Source organism: Drosophila hydei, unplaced genomic scaffold (genome assembly GCF_003285905.1).
Source record: "Drosophila hydei strain 15085-1641.00,03,60 unplaced genomic scaffold, DhydRS2 tig00008135-arrow-pilon, whole genome shotgun sequence".
Classification (NCBI taxonomy): Eukaryota; Metazoa; Arthropoda; class Insecta; order Diptera; family Drosophilidae; genus Drosophila; species Drosophila hydei.
The window spans coordinates 2,626,555-2,640,170 of record NW_022045844.1 but is presented as its reverse complement, the minus strand read 5'-3'; the positions used below and the strand labels follow the sequence as shown (position 1 = coordinate 2,640,170).

Sequence of the window (13,616 nt, the reverse complement as noted above, 5' to 3'; positions counted from 1 at the left end):
CTTTTTAAAACGCAACGACAACAACAACAACAAGAACATCGTCAACATCAGCAAATCAAGTGTAGTCAGACTTCACTCTCATGAGGGTTGTCTCTGGCTTGCTTAATTACACCAATATATATAGAGGCTTCGCCGGTTTCTGGAAAACTCAAAGTACTAGCGAAATTTCTATATAAATTCCGATGCAATTAGCATAAAATCCAACTGGTATTTGAGTTCGCTTTTGAAATGTTGCCAAATCACCTTCCACTTGAACATTGATTGATGATGTCGATCGTAAATCACACTTCAAACTCGAGTGACAGTGCGACGTCCCCTTGTTGTGCTGGGTGGCGCCAGCGTTGAGTTAACTAAGCCACAGTAATCAGCATTTAATGCACATGATACATGAGGCGCCAGCTCCAAGAGGAGCCTGTCGTACCTATTCCTACACATCAAGTCGCGCACCCTAAGAGCCATTGGCTCGCAGGTGTCCAGTCGAATGTTGTTAAACACACATCAACTTTTTACCCCAGATTCAGTTAGTCAGTGTGTCAGAGTGGCAAGGGCAGCTGGCCAGATGTCCAACTTTAACGGACAAACAATGTGAACAATTATTGAGCAAGCCGAAGTACGAAGGACGTTCTCGCATGAGGGAAGTCGCTCATTTCCTTAACATTTGCGGCAAAAACAATTTGTGTGAGGATAATGAATGAATACGCGGAGAAAACTAGAAAATGTGAATGACTCATAAATGCCCTGCATATTTGCAGTAAATAAAATCTAATATGAGATGTGGGATATGTACAGAATGAGATTTAAGAATGTTCCATTACGAATTACATTTGATTACATTAGAATAGAATATATATCATATTGCTCTCAAATGTTGATCTATCGATCAATGAACCACTAATATCTTTAATCAAATATTATTATCAAGCTTTGTTTCTCATCAAAATCTATACCTCTTTATATCATAAATTAAAATACATTAGACATAACAATGACAAGTTTCAATATAGAAACTTGTGCAGCTTTTAAGGAAAACTTCGCCTGAACTAAGCAATTATAAACTTCACTTCTATTTGTTGTCCAATAAAAACAATGTACCTTCTGCAGTTCCGACTCTTCCAGGGTATTAAGTCTTTGCGTGCCAGTACCATATATCTAGCTAAATCATAACGGTCGCTTGCTGTCACTGCCAACTCCGAGTTGGCCCGTTCGAGGTGCCATAAAAAGCGACTTAGGGCAACACCCCGCGTCGAGCAATTCACGCAAATGTAATTGCAGCTAACAACTTGTTAGGTTTCTCCTTTCTTTCATATTTTTTGGGGGTAAAATTGGCAGTTTTTCGCTCTATTTTTTTACAGCAGCACAATGGACGCCTAATCAGGGGATTTTCGCGCAGTTTTTCGCTAAACCGGAAGTAGGTTTTAGAGGCGCAGCGGAAGTCTAAGCTGCTGCGGCTTAGGCACAAAAGCAAAATGTGAATGCGAATGGCAATCACAAATATTTTCAGCTCGGCCCTTTCACTCAATCAATGGTTGTTTACATTAACAATAACTGGGCATGAAACCGTTGTTGTGCCGACCTTTTAGCACCAGCCTACAAATTCAATTTATGCACTGCAAAAAAATAAAAAACTAAGCAAGAACAGCAGAAGAGGAATGTTAACAAATATCAACCATAAATTACAAATGTCACATTCATTATGCACATGGCGCTGCATATTAATTAGGCTGATGCTCTTGCCTTGGCTCAATATATTTATGACCACTTGATGAACTGCAGCCAGAGTTAACTCAAGCGCTTTTTATTTGGGGTTGCACTCCGGCTTTCGTCCTGGTTTCGTCCTGCTGCTCACAACTCATTTGCATAACAATCAACTCGTAGTTTGTGGTACAGCCTCAGCTACTGACTATATGCATGCCTCTTGCTGTTGCCGGGGCAGGGCTCTCTAATGGTTTCCATACACACAGCCAGCGGGTGTGAAGTTGTAAAGTTTAATGTATTGTTTGTCTAACAGTTTATTCATTTGGAAAAGGAAAAGGAAATATTCGTTATGTGATTGGAATATGAAATATAACTATGTCTGCAGCGCTCTGTCTCTCCCTCTCTCTTTCTCTGGGGTTGCAAATAACGAATGACATTTCCGACGTCTGCCAAGCGTCTAATAGGTAAAACCATTTCCAATTCGTTGACCTACAAAATTTCAGGTAGAAGTAAAATAAATCAAATGTTGCAGAAGTCTTTTGTGGACAGAAAACAGCAGAAAATTTAACTGAAAACTAAATTTTAAGATATATAAAATATATCTTGACTTTGATATAATAACAAATATGATTCTAGCTTTAAGTGTGTGGAAGATGTATCCTTTGCCATGAGAGCAATCTAATCTAAGCACTGTATAAGACTACGAAGCTTAAGTCGATGATCCAAAAGGACGAAGCAAGACGACGTACCAAGGAGAAGAGCCTAAACAACGATTCCAGATGATGATTCATAAAGGAAATCCAAGAATGAGGAGCCAAGACAAACATACTAAATCTCAGAATAAGCCTAACAAATCTACTCTCGTGAACTATATACTATAACTATATATACTATATTATATACTAAAAGCCTTTCCTTCTACTACTATAATCAACTATCAGTCAAGACAATATTGTTCCACTCGCATACATAATACCTTCATTAGCCTGAACTACAAATCTACTTAGTCAGTTCCTCTACCAGAAACTACGCTCACCTCTATTACAAGAGCAACTCGAGCTATTCAAATAGTTGCTCAGCATCTTATCTCAATTCGAATCATGTGTATCAAATATGATTTTTGATTTACATGTGTTTACATTTTTTGCGTTCCACTTTCTGTTGCAACAATGTGACACAAATCTGCTTAAATTTGACTAAAACCGCTCAGATCGGATTAAAATCGCAATCAAAACTTGTGAGCACAGTTTACAGTTTACACTCATACACACACATAGAGAGAGAAGGTCTAATGCTTATCCTGACAGGACGAGCATGCACACAAATGCGACAGATTGGCTTCCTCGGCGCGGCAACAAATGTAACAAAATACTCGAGCGGCTGTTTGTTTATCCAATGTTTTTCGGTTAGATGAGCACACAACTCAAGGTAGGGCAGGACCAAAAGGACCTACATAACATATATATATATATATGCAAGCAGCGTCACAGATTTCACAGATAAACCAATTCGAGCAGGGCAATGAATCGCTAAAAAGGTCGAGCAACTCAGCTCGGCTCGGCTCGGGTCGGCTCAACTCGACCCACCAGAGCGAATTTTGTTTGCTAAAAAGAAAGGGGTTTCAGCACATGTGCCGCAGAAGGGTTAAATTCTGATTTCTACTCATTTTTTCAGAACTGCTGAATGCCGGAGCAATGCTAAAAAGGCGTAAAACAATCAATTCGCCAAATAAAATTCGATTTGCGATTTTTGCCAATTTTGATATCGGAATCTGGAACCAAACAGACAAATTGCCACGTTTATGCTTGAGCTAGAATTAGGTGGAATAAAAAGCTCATAATTTATGATCGCAAATGTCAATTCTTTTATGGATTTGCTAGACTGTGAGAGGGTAAAGTGTAGAACTATATAGAGGCATAAGGTTTTTATAGATGGAGGAGTGAGGTTTTAGAAGTTACTTGGAGATAAAAGACAAATCTATAGAAACGGACTATTTTGTGTGATCAAAGCGAGAGAGTCGCATAGAAGTAACTTGTTTTGAAGAGATTCCTTCAAGAGATTGCTGAGGTTGCGTTTCTACCCTGTGCTGAGTACATATTACAAGTAATTCAAGCAATTGCTTCCTTTTTTTTCATATCGCAGCATTCGCAAAAGAAATAAAATTTGTTGCTCAGTGGCTCATATATAAATCGGACCCAAAGGACCTGCACTTGACGCAGCACGCATTGTGTTTGCTCCTTGCACCGTGAGCTGGCAATTTGTTTCCATTTTGGTTTTCTTATCGTCTTAGGGCGATCGGCAAATTGTTTAACCAAAGCCTCGCTGAGCATTAGCATAGTCATATAAGCAGACAGCAGGGACTGACAGCGAGATGTATTCGTAATGCCGTTATTGATCCGTCGATAAGCATCTGCAGCGAGCTACCCCGTGACACAACTAGCAGAGCAGCACGCTAATGATGCCCGTCCTTTTGCGCTCCGTACGTCCGTACGTCCGCCTGTCCAACTGTTGTCCTTTATGGGCATCACCCTCAGCGCCAGTTCCTTTGGCATTGAATGCAGCTTAGCGGCTCGCCCGCTGCGTATTTGCGCCTGTGACAACGACAATATACTGGCTATAATAATGATTATTGTTAAGATAAACCCCGACACCTTCAACAAAGCTGCACAAATGACAAGCGCAGCTTAGCGACTCCAGCTCTCTCTACTCGCCTTAGAGATGTTGCATTCCAACAATATAATTCAGCATCTTCTACGAGTCACCCTTTATTTTTTCCTGTAACGGAAAATGTCAGTCAGTCAGGCAGTCAGTCAGTCGACTCAGTGTTTCGACTCTTGCCGGTTCATTCAACTAAATAATTTGAGTGGCATTCATGCAGGTCCACAGCCACTTGGCTCATGTTTCAGGACTCTCGGCTGCTGCTGCTGCTGCTGCTGCAGCCGTTGTTGTTGCTTTTCCTGTTGTTGTTGGCATTGGTACATTCGTTTTGTAGTCGTAATTCTGTGGCAGGTGACGGACAATCTTCCATTGTTCAACTCACCCCATGTCGAATTGTAAGGGCGCAAAAATGCCCCCTACAATAAACAAGCTGCACACACACACACACGCATATACACACATTCATTTTATGTGCACTGCAATATACAATATTTATTTGAATTTAAGTCTTTTGTTTGAAAATCTGAAATCTGCACACACATACAAAGGTACACACACATGCACATGCACAGCTCAGGGTTGTTTGCCTTGACTTTAGCAATTTTCATTTCCACTTACATTTGCTGCTTACCTAAGCAGCACTTTCTGCAGTAGTTTGTTTTCTTTTTCGGTTTTTTTTTCAACTTTATTAGCAAAAAATAAATTGTAATAGTTTACATCAAATTCGGCTTAAGATAGAATCGAAATATATATATATTTATATATATAAAACCTGATTTTCAAAAATGACTAGCCCTCGTTTCTCTTAGCAATTGCATTGTTAACCCAACCAACTAACTAAATCTAGCTAATGCCTCATCTTAAATATAACGCTTAGCTATGGCTAGCTTATGATCTTAATATAGAAATATATGGCTTGCTAGCAAAGGTACATGGATGCTCTGACTAAATTTACATGGACAACCGATGCGTTTTGTATTAGATTTTAAAATCAAAAAGTGTAATTTATACATTAATTAATTTTAAAAAAATATAAATTAAATGTAATTTATATTTGAATTTTAATTAAATCGTATAGAAAACACTTTTAGTTTTAATAGTTCATTTAGTAAGCAACGCAAACTCTCAACTAGTTCGAATCATGCTGAACTGATTCATTTGAACTTTGACTAAGGCTTTGTGGGGCTCACTAAATAAATGTAATCAAATTAATAGTTAAGACCAGCTGCTTAGCATGGCCTCAGCTATCAATTTAATGCTTAATGCAAAATATCAACTGATTGCGAGCCGTAGCGGGACTGAGAGCTGGAAATGCTATTGGCATAGCTGCTCTAGGCAAGTCACATTTAATCTATATAGCAAAAGGTCAAAGGTGAGTCACTAGTGCAGCTCTTGAGCTAATCCTTTCCAGCTGGCAGTGCCACTTAAGGGTCAGCACATTGTCGAACATATCACCCAGAGAAGATAGACACCCGCATTGATGCCCGCAAAACTATGCTATACCTGAAACTGTTTATAGTGCAATTGCTGCTGCTGCTGCTGCTGCTGCTGCTGCTGATGTTGATGGTGATCCTCTTGGTACTCCTTCCAGGGCGGCGTTTGTGTGTAGAAACTGCTCTGCTGATGCAGACCCGACTCTGGCATAGCAGCTGCCTCAAAGCTGCTGCGAAACAGATCATATTTCTCCTGGGAAAAGTGAGACACAGCCGAAGCTGTGGGCTGCGGACTAAGCTCCGACTGTGACACCAGCAGCTGCTGCTGCTGCTGCTGCTGTTGCTGCTGTTGATAGTAGCGCATGCTGCTGCCCAGATCAAAGCCAGGTGGCTGATAATCCATGGCCTGACCTGGTTGATAGTGCATCGGCGGCGTCTGCTGTTGATGTGGCCCATAAGGAAAGATGCGTCCGTTGCCAAAGATGGGATATGGCTGTGGGTTCACAAAGAGCGCATCGAATAGCTCCTTGGTGATGCGCTCGCCACTCAGCGTAAAATTCTGCAACTTCTCCAGGTCCAGGTTGATGGTGTTGCCACTCTCCAGCACCTGTTCCAACGCAAAGATGTAATTGTGGGCAAAGCGCAGTATTTCGATCTTTGTCAGTTTCGTCTCCTCCGGCAACGAGGGCAAGGTGACCCTCAGCTTCTCGAGCGCATCGTTGAGCGTGTGCATGCGATTGCGCTCCCGATCGTTGGCCTTCATGCGCCGGAACTTCTTGATGCGCACCACCTGCAGGGGACTGCGCGAACGAGTCACACGATTCTTGCCGACGGCATATTTACGCTTCGGTCGCGGTGCATTCGGATCCTCTGGCGATTTCACCGGCGTGCTCGTCAGCTGCGGCTCGAAGCTGTTCGTTGCAGCGCGACTGTTCAGGTGCTCCACCAGCGTGCGACCGCTGCGCGTGCTGTGGTTGCTGCTCGTGTCCAGCAGACCCACAAAGCCAGCAGGTGGCGAGTTCATCTGCATCTCCCAGTTGCCGGCATAGGCCAAAGGAGCTGGAGCTTGAGCTGGCGGCGTGGCTCCGCAGTGCTCGCCAAATTCCAAACGTCGACGTGAGCTGGTCTGGGCTTCCGTTTCAAAGCTCTTCTCATAGCCGCTGTCAAAGGAAGCATCATCGTCATCATCCTCATCAAACTGAAACGATTGCGCTGGATTGTAGGCATTGTAGCAGGCGGACATGTTGAGATCGTAGTAAAGTAATTTTAGCTTGAGCTGTATCTAAAACACGATTTCAACTTGGCGCATTATATATATATATGTGTTTTTCTTTTTCTCGTATATAAATAATATTCTTTTTGTAGCCTTAACCGTTTCGCGTGCCCGCACCAACTAAAAGCTGAACAGGAGTGCGCAATGGTTTTATGTGCAGCCATTAGAGAGCTGGGCGAGCTGGTCGAGCTGGTCGAGCTGGCTGGTAAGCCCGCTGATTTAGACGGGTAACAACCCTCGACGCATTGTCGTCGGTCGCGACGATGGCGGCGCCATGGCACAAATCCCAACAGATATGCGCGGCAGTGATTGCCACTCGCTCTCTAGCCCAAAGGGGGTTGTACACACACAGCCCAAACACACATACACACGCACACAATCAGACAGCAGCAGCAGCAACCACTGCCAGTTAAAACACGAGCATTTTTTACGCTTCAACGTAAGCCAATAGGAAGTATGAGTGCGCTGTCTATCTCTCTGCTCTGCTCTGTTCGGCAGCGAGGATCAGCGCATAAAGTTCAAAGCGGCATGCACTCTGTCGCTTATCAACAGCCTGTGTCACAACATTGTGCCACATCTTGTGTCCACTTCATATCAATTGCGCGCAACTCTTTATTCTTATTATTTTTGCAACCGCAATAATCATTACGGGCTTACGCCTGTCGCTAAGCGAATTACCGGCACGTGGCCAAAACACTTCCGTGGGCGCAACATGTGAAGCTGCACTGTGGCACGTGCCAACGAATTGAACTAGAGCTTTGTGGCAAAAGCCACTTCACAGCTGCCTGTGCCCCACGACAGCGATTGCTACTTTAAGTGGCTGCCACATGCCGCACATGCCCCCGCTCACAATGGGCACGTGCAGCTTTGTTATGATATGTGTTCCAATTGCGGGTAAACTGTTGACACGAGCGAACGCTTTTTTAAAGTGAGTTGAAAGCGACACAGCTCAGCGTTAATTGAGGGGCCTGAGGGATGCTAATTGTTCCAAATTGATGACAGTTGCCACGCTTTATGGCACTTAAAAACTTCTTAGACCTATCTTGCTAGTAACTGAGTTAGGAGATATATCGGAATATCCTCCTTTTTTTGAAGGTTGAGATTTGTACTGTTTAGCTTATATAATAACTATCTATAAAACATTTTTATGAACAAGCACGAATTATACAAACATTTTCTTCATATATCTAATATATAAAGAGAATATTTGTATACTGTAACCTACGACTACTGCTGTTAATAACTATTCTCAATTGGAAAAATCATTACAGAGTTAAAGAAAGTTAACTGAGAGTTAGTAACTACGCATCAGCCCATATTAACGTGATGAATAAAAATCAGAAACTTAATTAGTATTATTGTCAGTTCTTCAAGATTTCTTAAACCAATTCTTTAATATCTATTTCATATACATTTCTGTAAACCGAACTTCATTTAGATTTGATACAGCACGTCAAATATCTTAGAACTTGAATATTTCACAAGTTCAAATTTTTGTAGTCTTAGATAACTTGCAGAAAACTAAAATAGTTTAAACAGCTTAGAATAGTCCAACTCATTCAACAGAATAGAGAACTCTTCTAAGCCCAAGTTTAAGCATACATAATTTTTGCGAATTCCATTCAAACGTCTCTACAGTTTAACAAATCCTATTAAGTATTAAATTAAATATTTTTTTTATTTATTTTGCTAATACTTTTAGTTTATTTACATTTTTGGTCATATTTATTACAAATCTCAAGATATCCAGAGGAACGCCGCCAAAACAGTTGAGCATAAACAGATTAGATATGCCAAAAGATATTCTTGCCAAAGTGCAGATTAAAGCCAAGCAATTGCTTCTTGTCGGATATGGATTACAGCCGTCAAAATTCACACCACTCGACACGTGTGGGTTGGTAGCTCAAGTGGCAACCGTTGATCGGGCGCGTGTGGCTAATTGAAGGTTTTGAGTAAGTATAATGCGTATCAATTATACAGTTAATTGAAGTGTGAGCGCTTATTAGGTTTGCATGAAAGTATGTGAATTATTATGGAAGCTGGCGCATTCATTTTCCACACAATTGTCGCCTCGGACTCACGCATATGCAGACGCACACACACAGGCACAGACATAGCCTCGAGGCAGTGTTAACTAAATAAAAGCCATGCTAGCTTTGTCCCTGTCCATGAGCTAGCTTATGTACATATATAATTTCATCAAACATCCTAACACGGTCCGAGCCAAAGCAAATACAGGCGCAGCTACAAATATAGATTTGTGCCTCAGGCAAATTGCATTCTAACAAGCGACGCAAATTCAATTTAACAAGCTGCCTGTGTGCCCAATGGTTGCCCCTGTTTTGTGTGCGTGTGCGTGTGTGTGTGGCGTGCAACCCCGACTGCATTCGTTTCGGTCACGTAGCCCCGAGCCAAGCGTGTGTGTGAGAGAGAGAGAGAGGGAAAGAAACCAAAGAAGAGCATCGGGTAAGCATCTTCAGAAAGGTACAATTTCCTCCTCATAGAGTGGATCCAATTCCAAAGGCAGCACCATAGCTGGAAACCGACTCACAGTCACGGGTACGGGCACGGGCGATCGCGACGATGACGACGAGTCCGAGGAGAGCTCGATGACATCCGTATCGCCCGTCACGTGCCTCACTTTAGGTGACTTTGGCTGATTGACTTTGATTTTCTGCTGGCTCCATTTGTGACCGCGTCGACGTCGTTCCCTCGAGGCTGAACACGCCGCCTCCTCCGGATCTGTTGAGGTGGAAGAATCAGAGGTGATGTGCTTAAATCGTTTCAAGTGCACCGAAGGTTCAGCTGAATCGGATGTTATGTGCACGAACTGCTTGCTGCCTTTGCTTCTTCTCCCGCCCTCACTCTGCAGCTCCGACGTGGACGTCGATGCGTTGCTGTCGTCAGTATGGTTGTGGCTCCTTTTGCTCCTCGATGAGGATCTGCTGTGTTCTTGTTGCATTTTCAATTCACGGTAATAGTGGCGGAAATTAGTACGCTTCACACGCACCCGCAACCCACGCAGCTTCTCAATGTCCTGTGATGAGAGCATGTCCAGACGCACCTCTACCTGCCGGGTCAAGCATTCCTCAATTAGTCGCGCATTCACATCGCTAACTGAAGTTTCAGATGAACTTGGCTCGGGACTTGCACTGAGATTTGTTTTGAGTCGTCTGTAATTTTCATCACTTGGCTGTTTCTTTCGTTTAGCTGGCTTCTTCGCTGTTTCCGTCCGCTCCTTCGTCGCCAAGGCAGTCGGCATTGCTCTGGCGGTGGCCTCATCCCTGGTTAGAAGCTTTCCTCTGAGCTGTAACACTTCTGTCTCCATAGTAAAATCAGAAGTTGGCGCCGGCTGGGGCGGAATCACTTTACTTACGCCAGTTACAGGTTCAGATTGTCCCTCCTCGAACTCGTTCGCATCGTGCATGGCCATCATTGAGGTTCCAGACTGCAAGCTGTCCGTTTCACTGTTGTAACGGCTGCTGGTGCGTGAGCTCTCCATTTCCTTGATCGTACCTAGCTGACCAGTCGTTGCTGTTGTGCTTCGTCTCAGACCCTGTAAACTTTTGAATTTGCTCAGTAGCGAATTGCTCTCCATGAGCACATTGTCATCTACTCGCACGTTGAGCTGATCGACCTTCTCAATGCTCCAAATGTCAGCAAACGCTTTAAAGCCACTAGTTTCGTTTGTGTACTTGGCCTGCGACTGCAGCAGCTCACTAATCGAACGCTTTGGCACGATTGACTCCTCTGGTTGTGGTTTCGATGTCCCAGCTTCGAGTGTTGATTGCTCTGCTGCTGCATCAGCCACAGGTGAACGACGTCCACTACGCATGGCTCTATCCATGTCGGTGATCATCGTATTGGCCATAAGAGCAGCTGCTCGTATACGCGTGCGCCTTCCAGAACCTGTATAATAGGCCTCTGACTCATCAGATTCCTGATCCTCCTCCTCTTCATCCTCAGAGACTGTTGGGTGTAAGTCTGTGTTAATATGGCTATCTATGATTGTAGGATTTGTTACATACCTTCCTTCCAGAACTTAATTGGTATTCGGTGGCGTTTTCTATCGCGCCCAGTCTTGTCACGATCTGTTTTCTGCGCCTCATCATCCTCATCGGCGCTCAAGTCACCATCTGCCTCAGCTGTGTTTACAGCATTCTCGTAGCCTTCTTCGATGGTGCCGTAGTCCAATTGTGGCCGATTTTTGTACTTTTCATAATCGATTTTCAAATACTTCAGACTATCGTTGGCCTCCGCCATATTTAAAGCCACAAACTTTCGCTTTAGATCCGTGCTCTTCAGTAGAGTGCTGCAGCGTTCGTGCAAGGTGTTCCATTCCAACGCCCATGAGTAACGCTTGTTGCGAGGCTGAAAGGCCACCGTCAGCAAATCCTTGAGTATGCTGCGCGGCAAACGCAACGTTTGCAGTGCCTTCGAGACTGGATCATAGTCGGCTACGGGTGCATTGTGATTGGTGATAGCAACAATTTCATCTACATCAATGGTTGAACTCAACAGCTCATATTTGATATGATCCAATTTATCAGTACGTGCTCCTGTTTTGCTGGAGACAACTTCCTCCTCGTCCTTCCGTTTCTTTTTAATGCGCGAACACCGTTTTACCTCACAATAGCTGCTGCGCGTTGGATGTAAATAGAAAGCCGTCAACCAGAACTCCGCCTCCATGAAGCCATGCTCCGTAAATACCTTGGCTAAGTCGGCATAGTTGTCAGAGAGCTTGTGTTCCAGGTTAAGCATGAATTGTGTGGTTAAGCCTGGATGATAGCGCCAAACTTCAATGGTATTTAGCTTCTGGCCAATTATCTTTAACAGCAGTGCAATCTTGGCAAACTGCCAGCCTCTGAATTTCTGTAAAGGCATAGAAGAAATAACATAATTTACAACTAATTAGGAAGTTAAGTTACACGTTGTGCCAGCAAATTGTACACAAAATCCAACACGTCCTCATTATTGGGCACATTCTGAAAGACCGGATCTATTTGTCTATCTAACTCCTCGTCGACATCCAACAGCGGCTTCTCATCATCATCGCAATTCTTGTAGTTGCCAATGTTGCTCGCACGATTTCCCTTGCATATCTGCTGCTGGTAGTTGAGATTCAGATTCACTGTGTGCGGCAGAGCGTGGCTGTTGCGCTGACACTCTAATTTCTGCAGTTCATTGAGCAAGAAGCGCTCGCTGTTCTCGCGCTCCTCCACATATCGATGCATCAGCACCTTGAACTGTGCTATGTGCGCCATGAAATCGTGCTCATTAAGAGCCATCAATTCCAGAAGTTGATTGCCCAGCACATAGCTGGTGTAGGCCTCCAACATGACAGCGAAAGAGGTGACGAGGTTTAAATTGAACTTCTTAAACACAATGTGCTCGAAGAAACCATCCTTGCCCAGACCCAAGCGTACACAAATCTGTGCAATTAGCCTAGCGGGAGTATAGCCCATGGCCTCTGCATTCGATGTCTCCTGCATGCTCTGCGCATAGAAGCGTATGTTGTACATCTGTCAAAGGGAATCATATATTAATACAAAGCTGTGCACAAAATATTTTGTCTGTATGTGTACCATATTATCAATTATATAGCCACGATTGTCGTCCGCAACAAAAACTGTGAGCAGATAAAGGTGTGCCACTAAGACAATGGACGTCTGTTCAGAAGGCAAGCGCTCTGCACAAATTCTTGGATAGCATTTCAGCCAGGCGGCGAGCACACGCAGCGAAAGCTGCTTAACTGCTTCCCAGCTGCCAGCATCGAAGAGCTTTAATAGACGAAGTATGATCAAATGCAAACGCTCCTGCATCAGAAATGTTATATCTACCGAAAAGATAACATAGATTAATAAACGCCAAACAATTGTGAATAGTTACACCTTCTGCAGTGGCTGGCGGCACAGCGTGCTCAATCACATGATGTTTATTCTGCTGTAAATTGGCAAAGAGCTGCTGCAAATAGGGCAAACGCCAGGGGCTCATTTGATAGTTGAGTATATACTGCCAATCGATGTCGCAGAGCCCCTTAATCTTATTAAACACCTTATGACCCTTGTTCAAATAGTGTAAAAGTATGCGCTTCAGGGTCTCCGAGCAGCCCATCCACTCCTGGCTGAACCACAGTTGCAACGTATGATGCGCCAGCAATCGGACAATGTGTCCCAGCTCTTCCGTGATGGAATCGCGGCTGTGCAGATGGCAAGCATCCCATCCGTATATTAGTTGCAAAATACGATCGTCAGGAATTAGCTGGTAGACATCAACATCGCTGCAGCTCGAAAAGAACGCAAGCATTTTCTGTCACAACAAAACAAAAAAGGTTGAGACACTGATAATACAGAAAAATTTGTTATACTTACTGCATTGAACTCGTCATATTGTATTCGCGAAGCGCACTCTAGAAATTTTTGTTCATTGTATTGCTCGGGCAGAATGATGTCCATGGCGAGCTTTTTATTCAAAAAATATCACATAAAACTATTGGATCTTGGAAAAACACATAGAACTTGTATTTATTTTTCAGCCGGTATGCACGTCCGCAAGAG

General features: G+C 43.5%; 2 protein-coding genes across 4 annotated transcripts; both read right to left on the bottom strand.

Moving 5' to 3' along the window:
* Positions 1 to 5,898: 5,898 nt before the first annotated feature.
* On the bottom strand, positions 5,899 to 7,029 carry LOC111605188 (basic helix-loop-helix neural transcription factor TAP; the record flags this gene model as incomplete). The annotated part of the gene is made up of 1 exon (XM_023323586.2): positions 5,899 to 7,029. A coding segment is annotated over exon 1 (1,131 nt), but the record flags the coding sequence as incomplete, so codon positions are not given.
* A 1,736-nt stretch (positions 7,030 to 8,765) lies between these two features.
* On the bottom strand, positions 8,766 to 13,616 carry LOC111605178. Of its 3 annotated transcripts, none has more exons than XM_023323573.2 (7): positions 13,431 to 13,616; positions 12,951 to 13,368; positions 12,645 to 12,895; positions 11,988 to 12,581; positions 11,088 to 11,931; positions 10,436 to 11,028; positions 10,260 to 10,377 (listed from the first exon to the last, which is right to left on the bottom strand). In XM_023323573.2, the coding sequence occupies exons 1-7, from the start codon at positions 13,512 to 13,514 to the stop codon at positions 10,348 to 10,350; spliced, it is 2,814 nt and encodes a 937-aa protein (XP_023179341.2). In that variant the 5' UTR covers positions 13,515 to 13,616; the 3' UTR covers positions 10,260 to 10,347. The 3 variants fall into 3 exon arrangements, with proteins under 3 accessions (XP_023179340.2, XP_023179341.2, XP_023179342.2); XM_023323574.2 differs by having other exon boundaries at positions 10,260 to 10,374; XM_023323572.2 differs by having other exon boundaries at positions 8,766 to 11,028; positions 13,431 to 13,614.